General features: G+C 43.2%; 1 protein-coding gene across 5 annotated transcripts in view; it reads right to left on the reverse strand.

Moving 5' to 3' along the window:
• CTNNAL1 (catenin alpha like 1) overlaps positions 1-13,064 on the reverse strand; it is a 285,190-nt gene that overhangs the window by 18,373 nt on the left and 253,753 nt on the right. For all 5 annotated transcript variants that reach the window (XM_068236706.1, XM_068236703.1, XM_068236704.1 and 2 more), the window contains 3 exons: positions 11,417-11,571; positions 10,738-10,786; positions 8,344-8,400 (listed from right to left, as the gene is read on the reverse strand). In XM_068236706.1, the coding sequence (XP_068092807.1) occupies positions 8,344-8,400; positions 10,738-10,786; positions 11,417-11,571 (261 nt within the window). The remainder of the gene's footprint in view (positions 1-8,343; positions 8,401-10,737; positions 10,787-11,416; positions 11,572-13,064) is intronic.

The raw sequence follows: 13,064 nt of genomic DNA on the forward strand, positions 1-13,064 counted from the left end.
AACGTATAGATTCTTACACCTCTCAACTCTGGTATCCTTTAACTCTCCAAAAGTTTTCCCCAAACTTCACTGCACCTTCCATTGCACCCCCTTATCTGATAATTTTGTCAATTTACAGGTGGGATTTTATTTATGAATGAGCCCCACAATTTCAATGAAGGTGGTAGAAGTTACCATTTATAGCCAGCTCTTTCCTGGCATAGAAAAAAAAATAGACATTTCAAAATATTTTTTTCTGACTTTTTCATTACCTTCACATCAACAAGGTCTTAAACATATTCATACTATAAATCACCAGTTCTGTATGCGTAGATTTAATCATTTTTTGTACTTGTAAAAGGAGTGATTACATTTGAATGGCTTCTGGTTTAATATAGAGAATTACTGTACTTCACCTTATTTTAATGGCAGCCTTTTGCCCTCTTACTGTATCTTAAAGAGGCACTGAAGCAAATTTTTTTTTTTTTAAAGAGATTTTTTATTGAAGATTTTGTATAAACATTACAAACATGAAATAACCCCTTACCTTCCCCTCCCCCTCCCCCCAGAGATCCACACTTGTCAATCACAGAAAATGCAAGTACATGACATGGTCTTACATAGAAATATTATGCAATAAGGCGAAAACTGTTCTGGTGTCAGTTAGGCCCTGTCACATTTCAGCGGTTGGTTACACATGTGTACTGGCGCTTAGACTCAATATATGATAAACTCTACAAGTATACATCTGAGATACTAACATTTATGTCCAAGTTTGGTATTACTTGTCATTAGCCTCTACCCATGCCCCCCATATTTTGTCGAATTTCCCAATCTGGCCCCTAATCTGGTAAGTTAAGTTATACAATGGGAGGTTGAGATTGACCAGTTTTGTAAGATCAGTCAACTGGGGAGTATTGGGCTGTTTCCATTTAAACATGATGCATTTCCTGGCATAGAAAAAAACTATACGCAAGAACTTTTTCTTGTGTGCACTGCAAGTGACATTGTCAATAATACTGAGCATCATGGCTTTGAAAGACATTTCTACTGGCCGGCCCAAAACCTTAGATAGTAGGGAAGCAATTGAGTTCCAGAACACCTGAATGCCAGAACACTCCCATGTGCAGTGAATAAAATTGGCGTTCTGATGACCGCATTTGAAACATGCTGAGCTGATATTAGAACTCATTTTGGCTAGTCTGAGCGGGGTGTAATATGCCTGGTGGAACCACTTAAGCTGTATTAGTTTATCTTGCGTGCTAATAACTGATGACATGTAGTACATTTCAAATTCCCCCAGTCCTTTTCCGTGAAATTATAGGTGTCTAACTGCCATTTGAGTTTGGCTGCCTCATACTTTTGGAAGCCCCCTTTAGAAGACAGGATAGAGTAGAGACTGGAGATTTGCTTGGTAGTGTCTTTGTTTAACATGAGGAGCTCCAGCTCCGAGGGTTCAATCCGCACCCCAGATGTGCCCCATTGAGTCCTGACCGCGTCTCTGAGTTGGAAATATTGGAAGAGTGAGCCCCGTGGGAGACCGCATTCGTTTCTGAGGCGCACAAAGGATTTAAGGATCCCATCGTTATAGATGTGATTGATGTATTTGATTCCATGCTTAAACCAAAATTGGACATTACTGAAATTGTATAGTTCCGGCAAATTGGGATTGATCCAAAGAGGAGTACTAGGCGAGACTGTATTTTCTGTTTTTGGGAATATTTTGATGGCAGCTTTATAAATTTTAACAGAGGATTTAATAAGTAGGGTACCTTCTGAGTGAGGGGTCACCCCCCTATATATTACATTACTTAGAGCTTCATAAGAAGTGGCCATGTCCGCTAGGCCTGAACGATTTTGAGAAAAGATTGAATCGCACGATTTCTGTCAGAAATTGCGATTTCGATTCGATTCACGATTTTCTTCAAAATCGAGCTTAAGCATGTGCCTATTCGTCTGCGCAAAGGATGCGAAGCAGAGCTGAGAAATCCTAAGCCCAAACAAATAGACAGAAGGTCAAAATTAAAAAAATTAGACCAAGTCGAGGGGGTGGGGAGTTATCATGCCACTGTCCCTTGATTCCCCATGCAGTACATATTACTATGCTTGTGGTGTGTGCTTGGGATAAAAGCCATGTCACAGAGGTGGTGGGGACGGTTAATGTCAGGTGTGCGATAGGTAGCGTAAAGGCAAGCCGTGGGGGGTTGCGCTGACACACGCACGCACGCACACACACTCTTGCAGCTCTCACTGATACGCACAGATGATCCTGCAGCATATCTGATGCACACACTGATATGCACACACACACAATCAAACTTCTCCAGCACTCACTGATACACACACTGCTACACACATACTGAAACACACAGTCATGCACTCAGTCTTGCTTACTCAATCTCCCCCATGCTGTGCAGCTCCATCCACATGCTCTCTTCTCCTGTACTTCGGCAATGAAGGGGGAGGGAATTTCTTCTCTGCTCCCTGCTTGCATGGGAACTGTTGAATAAGGGGGGAGGAAAGGTCAGCCAGACATTAGCTGAATAGCCGTTGTCTCTCCCCGTGGTCTGCAGAATGGAAGAAAGTGTTTATCAGTTGTCACATTAGCGAGAGCGAGAGCCTGAGCCGCTCTCGCAGCAGGGCTGATGACGTAGGAGGGGAGGAGGGGCCGGGGGAACTAGGCAGAGAGAGAAAGATAAGCTGCCGCTGGGAGTGAAAGCCACTGCTATTTTACACACGCAGCTGCGCACAGCGGGAGGGCACAGCTCCGCAGAATATCGGTAAAAATCGCCACTGTGGCGATCACGGAATCGTCATTTCCGTAATCGCGATTTCGATATCAAAACGATAAATCGTTCAGGCCTAATGTCCGCTTCCAAATTCAGCGAGGCATCTGATCTGTCGGGACTCATCCAGCGCTGTACATACGTTAGCTGTGACGCTAAGTAGTATAGGTAGAAGTCTGGTAAGGCTAAACCGCCTAATGCAGTTGGGAGTCTTAATGTAGCTAGGGCTACTCTCGGTGCTGAGCCTCCCCATATAAATTTGCCAATTTTAATGTATAGTTTTTTGAAAAATCTTTTAGGTATTGTTAGTGGGGCCATCTGAGTGACATATAATAGTTTAGGGGCGACTATCATTTTAAGAATTGTTACTCTGCCAGCTACATTTAGTGGAAGCTTGCTCCATGATTTAGATTTGGATTCTATGCTGTCCATTAGGGGTAGAATATTAGCAGAGCTATAACGGTTTATATCCCTGGTCACCGTGATTCCTAAGTATTTAAAGGAGTCGACTACCTCTAGTTTTGAGGAAGGGTCAATGTGCTGTCTAGCATTTAAATCTAAAGGAAATAAAGCAGACTTGGTCCAATTTACTCGAAGGCCGGAAATTTTACTGAAGATATTGTAAATGCGGAAGACCTCTACCAGGGAGCGGCCTGGATCCGCCAAATACAGTAAGACATCGTCCGCATATAAAGAAATACGTTCCTCCATGCTGTTTACTTTGAGGCCAGACAGAGCAGTGGATGAACGGATGTGTTCCGCTAGGGGCTCCATGGCTAGGGCAAACAGCAGGGGGGAAAGGGGACACCCCTGCCGCGTGCCCCTCCTGATTTTAAAGGGTTCAGAGATGTGTGAGTTGACTCTAATTTTTGCACTAGGGTCTGCGTAAAGGACCTTAAACCATTTCCTGAAGTTTACCCCAAATCCTAGTTTTACTAAGACCTCTTGCATGTAAGGCCACTCCACTGAGTCGAAGGCCTTGTGTGTATCTAGGGATAGGATTACTCTGGAGCCTGCGTTCTTGTGGGGGTATTGGATGTTGGAGAACAACCTTCTAATGTTTGATTTAGTAGATCTACCCGGGATGAAGCCTGTTTGGTCCTCATGTACAAGTGAAGGGATAAATTGGATCAATCTGTTTGCCAGGACTTTAGCTAGGATCTTAGCGTCTGAGTTAATTAATGAGATAGGCCTATATGATTCGCAAAGTTCTAGGTTTTTGTTTGGCTTAGGGAGAAGAATGATTAATGTTTCATACAGAGTTGGTGGAAATGCGCCCCTCTCCAAGGATTGTGCATAGAGCGCTGCCAATTTAGGAACCGACACCGCTCTACTTTTAAGGTACCATTCGGACGGAATACCGTCAGGTCCGGGTGTTTTACCCTTCTTAAGGCCTGTTATGGCCGTGAGTATTTCTTCCTCAGAGATAGGCGCATCCAGAGCCAACGCTGCTTCTTGCGTTAGTTTCGGGAGCTCAACAGCATTCAGAAATACCTCGATAGAGGTTAGATTGCCGTCAAACCTGCTGGTATATAAGTCACTATAAAAGTCATAAAATGCTCCTGCCATATCTGTCGATAACGTGCATACAGCGCCGGTGCCGGATAGGATTCTGGGTATAGCAACAGAACCCTCGGACGTCCTCAGCATATATGCCAGGGTCTTACTGCATTTATTACCGAATTCAAATGATTGTTGTTTCGAGATGATATCCCTACGCTTTGTGCGCCTCAGAAGTGCCAGTTCGTGGAGCCTACGAGCCGAAGCCCAATCCCCATATGATTGTTCGTCATGTGCCACTAGTAATCGCTGTTTGGCCTCCATTAATTTGGATTCTGTCATATAGTTAGCAGCCAGGTTATTCTGTCTAATAATTGAAAGGGATGCTCTAAAGGCACCCCGTAGTACCGCTTTGCCTGCGTCCCAGCATATCCCAAATTCTGCTGTGTTTAAATTTTCTGCCCACAAGTTGCCCATGGCTTCTACACAGGGGTTTAGAGCTGTTTGGTCTTCCAGCCACCATGCGCCCATTCTCCAGCATCCATTACGTTGGGTGTTAAGGCAGCGAAGCTCGCATACCAAGGGAGAGTGATCAGATATGCCGTGAGGTAAGTATCTAATTTCTTCGATCAGAGGAAGTATATCTTGGGTCCCCAGGCATAGATCTATGCGCGACATGGATTTGTGTTGATCTGAATAACAGGAGTAATCTCTGCCGTCTGGGTATCTCCAACGCCAGATGTCCGTAAGGGCATATCTGGATACCCAGTCTGTAAAATGTGGAAATGCCCGTGAGCTTTTGCTTAGTTTGTCCTTAACCGGGTCAAGGACCGCATTAAAGTCCCCAATGATGATGACAGGGTTGTCCATGCAGCTGCGAAGCTTAGTGGCCAGGTGGTCAAGTACAGCTACGTTAAAAGGTGGGGGAACATATAGCGACACCAGGGTATAGATTTTGCCTTCAAGGTTTATGGTAACTATTGTAAAACAGCCGCTCCTGTCCACCTGGACACCCTGGACCGTACCCGGGAAAGATTTGGATATTAATATTGCTGTACCTCTGGAAAAGGTGGAAAAATGAGATACATGGTAGCTGGATACCCACGGCTTTTTGAGAGTTAGTACTTTCCCACCTGTAAGATGTGTCTCTTGTAGACAAATAATATGGGGATTTAATTTTTTCAAGTGATCGAATACTAGTCTGCGTTTTAGGTTATTGTTGAGACCCCTGACATTCCAGGAGATTATACGTAAATTAGCCATAGTCTGGGTGAAAGCAAATCATGGAGGCACCTGTGGCTACATGAGAAACCATATCATTGTATCTAAGTGTGTTACAGAGTGTGGACCCTGAACCCCTTCCCTTTATACCCCAACCAACAGCCCGCTTTAACCCTAACCCACCCCACTCCCTGACCCAAACACCAGGAAGTATCATTCCCCGAACTTACTGAACGCGGGTAAGAATTGTGGCCAGCCCTCCTGACCCGCATGCAGTAGGATATGAAAAGTGCTTAGAAACATGCAAACTTAATTGTGGTATTATTAATTACAGTGTACTGCTTAGGAACATTGCGGAGCCTTATGTAACATATTGTATACCCTACAAGAGAGGTATGATTCATATTAGAAATACATTGTACATTTTAACTTTAACCAGAGACTACTGTAGTATTGACAGAGGCAAAGGGCCACCATGTAAAGTTATAGACATGTACATTTCAGGTGTCACCTAGTGGTTACAAAGCGTCTGTCAGATAAGTGCAAGCAAATACTGAATGTTTCGCCTGCAATGGCATACAGAAGTTATACACAGGATTGTGCCGCTCCATGTCATTGGATGGTGAGAACGCCGCTGCAGAGGTTAAGTTCCATAGTGGCAAACAGAGGAATGGACAAGCATGGCTCCTTAGCAATTAGCAAGATCAAAACAAAATATTAGCTTATCCAATCAGTTAGCAAAACCCTGTGCGTCCATCCATTGTGATACCTCTGTTGGAGCAAAGAAGAAATGAGCTTTGCCATTGTGCAGAACTTTCAATTTAGCTGGAAATGGCATACTGTATTGCAGCTGCTGATCGCGCAGCCGTTTCTTAACGTGGGTAAATGTGGCTCTCTTTTTTTGTATTTCTAGGGAAAAATCCTGGTAGATAGAAACTTTGGCCCCGTCAATAAGTAGATCTGGCTGGTTTCTAGCCGCTCTCAGAATTTCAAATTTATCCCTGTAGTTGAGGAACTTCATGACTATCGGGCGTGGTGAGGCCCCAGGTTTAGGGGGACCGCCGGGAACTCTGTGAGCCCGCTCGATGATGAATACTTGAGAAGGCCGGAGGTCAGGAAGCGACTCTTTAAACCAGGTTTCAAAAAAGGATTCTGGGCAAGAACCCTCGGCTCTTTCAGGGACCCCAACTAGCCGGAGATTACATCGGCGTGCCCTGTTTTCAAGGTCATCTAGTTTAGCGGAGTTATCTTGCGAAGTAGAGGATACCCCTTGCATGCGTTGTTGTAAAGGGGCTACTGTATCTTCTAGGTCGGAGACTCTGCGTTCAACTGCAGTTGTGCGGTCTTTGACCTTGGAAAGGTCATGTTTGACAAAAGATAGATCGGCTTGTATGGAGTCTAGCCTGCTGGTCACCGATAATTGTAAGGCTACTATCGCTGCCATGATCTCTGCCCTTGTTGGTTCCTCTGCAATGTCAGTGTTTTTATATGGAGATACGGATTCCGGAGAAACAGAGATGTTTCCGTTCTGTCCCTTCTCTGTCACAGGGGAGGAAGAGGTGATATGCTGCGATTCTCCTATTATAAGGGGATCTTCTGAGTCAGCATGATGTATTTGAGCTTTGGTTAGCCCACCCTCAGGACTATGCTTCCCTTTCTGGGGTTTCCCCCGGGAGGGGAGAGGAGTATTTGTGGCCTTTGCCTTTTCCGGGGAGACGGACGCGGCCTGCATCTGTTGGTGAGAGCCGGGGCCTGTGGTAGGCGTATGCGCCGGGCTGAGGTCAACGCTCAGTGCTCTTGGGGATGCTGGGCTTGTGGCAGGTGTGATGTGCGCCTTACCGGGAGAAGATGTTCCCACCGTGTCTGCATGCTGCCGCTGCCTGCTGGGTTGTGTGCCTCCGGCTACTCCTCCGCTCCTCCTCTCGGCCGCATGGCCGCCGGCGCCATCTTGAGTAGCTCCATGAGCGAATCTTGCCAGCCGCTCCGCCGGTCCGTCGGGTCTCTGGGTGTCCGATTTCCCCATCTTGTGAGGCCCCGGTGTTCCCCTCAGTCGTAGGGACCACGGGAGTTCAGGAGGTGCGCATTTAGAAAGCAGGATTGCTGCAGTTTTCGGCGGTGTCAGGAGAGCTGGAGAAGTCTGCGTCCTCACAGCTCCATGGCTAGCCACGCCCCCGCAAATTTTTTTTTAATGATATAATGATTTGTATGTGTAGTACAGCTAAGAAATAAAACATTAGGAGACTTAACTCTAATATTGTTTCCAGTGTAAGAAGAATTAAGAAACTCCATTTGTTATCTATACAAAAGAGCCATCGAGCTCCACGACTTTCAAAGTCGCTAAGAGCTTGGTTTCCTGAAGCTTATTATCTCAAGTGTCTGGCACTGTATTGTTTTTTTTTTTGTGTGCAGAGGACAGGTGAAAAGCCACTAGCCTGCTCTGTAAAATCATTTAGAACGCTGAGCAGTGTATAAACTGAAAATATTAGAGAAGGATGCAATGTTATAAAAAAAAATTATATAACTGAAAATAAAAATATGAGAATATTTACTTCGCTACTAATGTTCTAGTAATTATCTGTACTGCCCAAGCAATTCATCATAATTTTTTTGCTTCAGTGTCTAACTGGTTACACCACATTGCTACTGATTCGAATTGTCTCAGATCCCCGCAACCCAAAGCTCACTTCTGCCTTCTCAATCTCCTAAATTTTCTTTTCTTACTGGAGTAATTCTCAGCACTTAACCTCTCAACTTCAGAGGACCAAATTATGTGCGTCTGATAAAACAGTCTGCAAAGCAGTGGTCTCATGATTCATTTATGTTTGTTGGAGAATAAATACTTAATACATTCTAGTACCTGGTTTGAAAATGCATGAAGAATAGATGAAAGCTTTAACCCCGCTGTTGCAAAAACCTAAGAAGGGAGAAAAATATGTATTAAAATGCACAGCTTCACAACTAAAAGTGGACAAAAAAATTTATATAAATTAGAAACTGTTAAATTTTTTGACCATGCAAGCAACTTGTTCTGCATATAAACCACTAGGATATTTATGTGTGGGGATGCTTCATTTCCTTACTTGATCCATTGTCTCACTGGCAATTAGAAGCTAATCAGAGTGACTTCTGACTGAGTGATCCCCTTTCCATCCATCATTTGGTGTAACTTTGCAAGGCTTTGCAGAGTTATAACACACTGGGCCTCATTTACCAAGGCTTTGCAGAGCAAGAGACAGTGGAAAATAAATGATCCAGCAAGCCTGGCCTGGAGTTATTACAAATTGTCTGATATTAGATGCCAATAGTTGGCAATCTTTGGCTGAGGTTAGGAACTGCATTAAGAACACAATCACTAAGAACCAGTTTCCACTCCAGGACTTCTCATGGGCTGTCCTTTTCCTTTGGAACTCTCTCCCTCAGCCGGTTTGTCATGCCCAGAGTCTGGAAACCTTCAAACGCACTCTGAAAACACACCTGTTCAAACAAGCCTATAATTTGCTATAGGCAGCACTGGAGGCGCACTGCCTTACTTACTAACCCATGTGCTTCCTTCCCTATTGTTTCCTCCCCACTACCCTCTAGACTGTAAGCTTGCAAGGGCAGGGACCTCCTCCTAGTGTTTCTCATACTGCTGTAATTTTAACATACGCACATGTACCAACTACACATCAACTATGTATGTACGGTATTTGTATTTCTACTATTCAATGTCATGATTGTACAGAGTCTTGTATTTCCTATGTATATTTGTTCCCCATTATTTGTTTTGTACAATGTACAGCACTACAGAAGATGTTGGCACTTTATAAATAAAAAATAGTAATAATACGCAGCATTTCCCTGCATGCAAGTAGGCCTGCCCATTCATACAATAGCTTGCTGTCTGAATCACGTCTGTGCTATTCTAGATGGCATGTAGCACTTTTCCATAGCACACGTCCGAGACCCTAGAGCTGTGAATGGCATGTCTATAGCTATTTGGATGTGGCTTTGTAGCAGCATGGGTGCCACATTGGAAACAGATGTAGCACCCACTGGAAGGAGGCTCCAATAAAGATTTTTGTTTTAGGAATGAGTGGGTTTTATGTATAGTGCATATATACATTTCCCATGAAATGTTGCTTTATACTTGTACTTTATGCACTTAACTGATGTGTTTTAGTTCCTCTTTTCTGTCCTATACTTCCTGGCACTCTGACCATTACTTTGGAGCAGAGAGCTCTAAACAGTGTTGCTCTGCAGTTAGAGTTGACACTATCCTGTGTACTACATTTGCTACTGCTGTAGGAATGTGTTGTGTGATGAGGTTTTCTCTTCCTACCCAAAGCAGAAGTAGAGAATGCAGAGAAAATTTTCCCCATCATTTCTGTAAAATATTTACTAACATCACCATTCATTGTAGTACAGTAAAAGATGTTTTATGTAGAATAGAATTAATTTTAAAGCTTACAGAAAGTCTTGCTTGTGTTAAAAAACAATACTCTTGAGTAGAGGTGATTGAGAGAATAGTATAGTACTACATATACATTCCTAGGGAGACTGAATGCTCTGGATCCTATAGGGCCTTCCCAGTCCTCTCTCAGGGGTGTCCTCTTTCCAGAGCTGTCCGCCGGTTCGAAATTGTCACTTCCAGAAGGCTTCGGAAGCACGTGTCCCCGAATGCTTTGAAAAATTGTCGGCTCCGTATTGTGCATGAGCAAGCGCCGATGTCTTCTGAAGATCCCAGTTGCTCAAATATGTGGGTGACAGCGTTGGAAGAAGGACACAGAGGGAAGAGCAGGAAGGCTCTATCAGATCCAGAGTCTTCTCTCTCTCCATAGGCGAGCATCTGCCTTTTTCCTCCAGGTCACTTCATTATCACATTCATTTACACAAATCAAGACAAGTGCAAAGAAAACTGTGGCAGATGAAGAGCAGCTGTCTAAACTGCTTGCTTAATGAAACAGCTGAAATGGGATGGATTGCTTTGGCCAACTGCTTCAGGTTTGCCTTAATATTGGTATAAATAAATGAGTGCTGATTTTTTATTTATTTCACATCAATACATCCAGGCAACCAACCATCTCTGATCTCTTCCCTTTAGACCCTTCTGTGATCACATTCATCCTTCCTGTGGTAAGACATCCATGTCTATTTTCTATACGCTTACAAACGTAGGAGAGTTACAGAGCGTGCAGCATGACTAATAACGTTGCAGTGTTTATTTTAAGGCCGTACAACAGAACGATGAAGAACAATTGCGCTGGCTTACCTCTGCCTGATGAAATAAATCTTGGGTATTCTTCAGCAAACCTTCACCCCTGGCAAGGAAAGAATGAAACGTGATCATCTATTTCTTTGCTATGAATCTGTGCTTATGGTTTCCATACACTAGTAAAGCAAAGCAGAATATACAGTGATTTATTTAAGTCAGCATATGTGATTTTCTTGACATCTGCTATGTTATTGGTTGTTATTCAACCAAAAGATCTACAGAACACCCAGATAGCTCATGGTGACCCAGAATCACTGGAAAGGTATAGGGGGCTAAAATGAGTGATGCATCAAGGGAAACCACAGTGGCTCACTTAAAGCAGATTTATCGCAAATACCTTCTTGTTTTAAAGCTAGATATAAAAGCACAGAGCACTTTCTTCCAGAGCACTTAAAATTCCTTTTCTGCTATGTTGATGTCACAAGATCTAACTTTAGGACACTGGGTTTTTGAGGGTTCTTTTGTTATTCTGTCTCTCAGCTACAATAAACTTACCAATACAATTATAGACTGGTCTTTTCTTAGAGGGAAAACGAGCAAAATCAACAAGGGATGAAATACTTCTTAACCCCATTGTAAGCCCCTTTCAGCAGGTGTTCAGTCATTCTCTCACTGCCAGTCATATGAACCTAAAAATGAACTAGGGGACTAAGAAAAATGAAAATGTCATCCATACCTTGTGAAGAGGTACATTGTGTAGGCCATACTGGACACAGTCTGTCCATGTCTCACTAGCTCATTGTCTTGGTCTTCCCATTTCTCTGATTCAGCATCCACATCTGATGTCAGCAATCGTAGCTCAAGCCCCAATTTGGCGATTTTTCCCTGCTCCTGTAGGAAACATTTTATTTTCTTTATTCACGTAGCAGCGACATACTATGCAGTACTTTAAACAGTACACAGAATAATACAGCGCATACTGCTTTATGAAAGGTGGTATATGCAGAGTACACCCTATTGTAAATATCATCTATATCTGTTAGGAGTAGTTGTCTTCAGATGCTTTTTAAAGCAGTAGGATCAGCCATACTATGCCAGGGAAAAAAACACATATATAAGTAGATAAATACTTGATCTACTTACATAACACATGTATTGTACTGTCCACGTTTTGATTTCAGTGAATTTTATATACCTAACAAATTGCAAATTGTTAGTGGAAACTAACATCCTCCAAGTGGTAGACAGGTCATGTGTATGCTCATTGTGTATTTGAATCCCATGAGTGGGGTGTGCACTTTTTTGCAGGTAAGCACTCATCTGTTTTTAAGTAGCGCTGTTCATTTCTTTGCTATGTTTGATTGATTTATTTCTGGTCAGCTGCTCCCACTTAATAGTTTTCCTTTGGTGTATATGCAGAGCCTCTGTTTGGGTTCAAGGTGCGTTTGCAGTTTCTGGGGGGGGCTCAGCGCATCTCTGAGCTGAGGCCATTCAGAGGCGGCCTGGTGATGGCGCTGATCCCACTTTTTTTGCGCAATTCTCAATTTTACTGGTAGCGCGCCCAGGCTATGCATATGCATAGGTAGAATTTAGTTAGTGTTAGGTCCCCTCCCATGGAGGAAAGACTTCTTCGACAGTGGGAGGGACGAGTACCTAACAAATTGCAAATTGTTAGTGGAAACTAACATCCTCCAAGTGGTAGACAGGTCATGTGTATGCTCATTGTGTATTTGAATCCCATGAGTGGGGTGTGCACTTTTTTGCAGGTAAGCACTCATCTGTTTTTAAGTAGCGCTGTTCATTTCTTTGCTATGAGTGAATTTTATATAGTAAATGAAGAGAATTCTGTTCCTGGTGGGGACTATGTCTTTTGCCCACAGCTGAGGCTAAATACTGATGTAATTCTTCCCTTAGATTTTTTTTCTTTTCTCCTCCAATCACTGAGTCACCTCAGCCTTGCTTGTAAACACAAGTGAGCAGGGGATCAGGTTTCAGATAAGCAGCTAGGAAGGGAAATAAAGGAAAGAGGAGGAATGTATTATAGATAAAAAGAACCCCCAGCATGCAACTGTTTGGCACTGACTACTAAAGGGCCAGTGCGCCTTAAGTATGTGATAACTCCAAATCATAACAGCAGAAAAAGTTTTGAAAGTTTTGAATGCAGGATTAGCATCTTTATCACTTAATACACTCAATACACTCAGACCAGTTGCTGTTGAAATTTGATTTTTACGGTGACGCTTCCGCTTTAAACATTCATTTGTTCTTTTTAATTAACTAAAATGTCCAAAAACGTCCTGGTGTGCCAATTGATATCATCTCAGATGTCAGCAGACATCTGATGTAATGTCAATCTGGCTGCTCCACCAATACTCAGTATTGTG

Source organism: Hyperolius riggenbachi, chromosome 5 (genome assembly GCF_040937935.1).
Source record: "Hyperolius riggenbachi isolate aHypRig1 chromosome 5, aHypRig1.pri, whole genome shotgun sequence".
NCBI lineage: Eukaryota > Metazoa > Chordata > Amphibia > Anura > Hyperoliidae > Hyperolius > Hyperolius riggenbachi.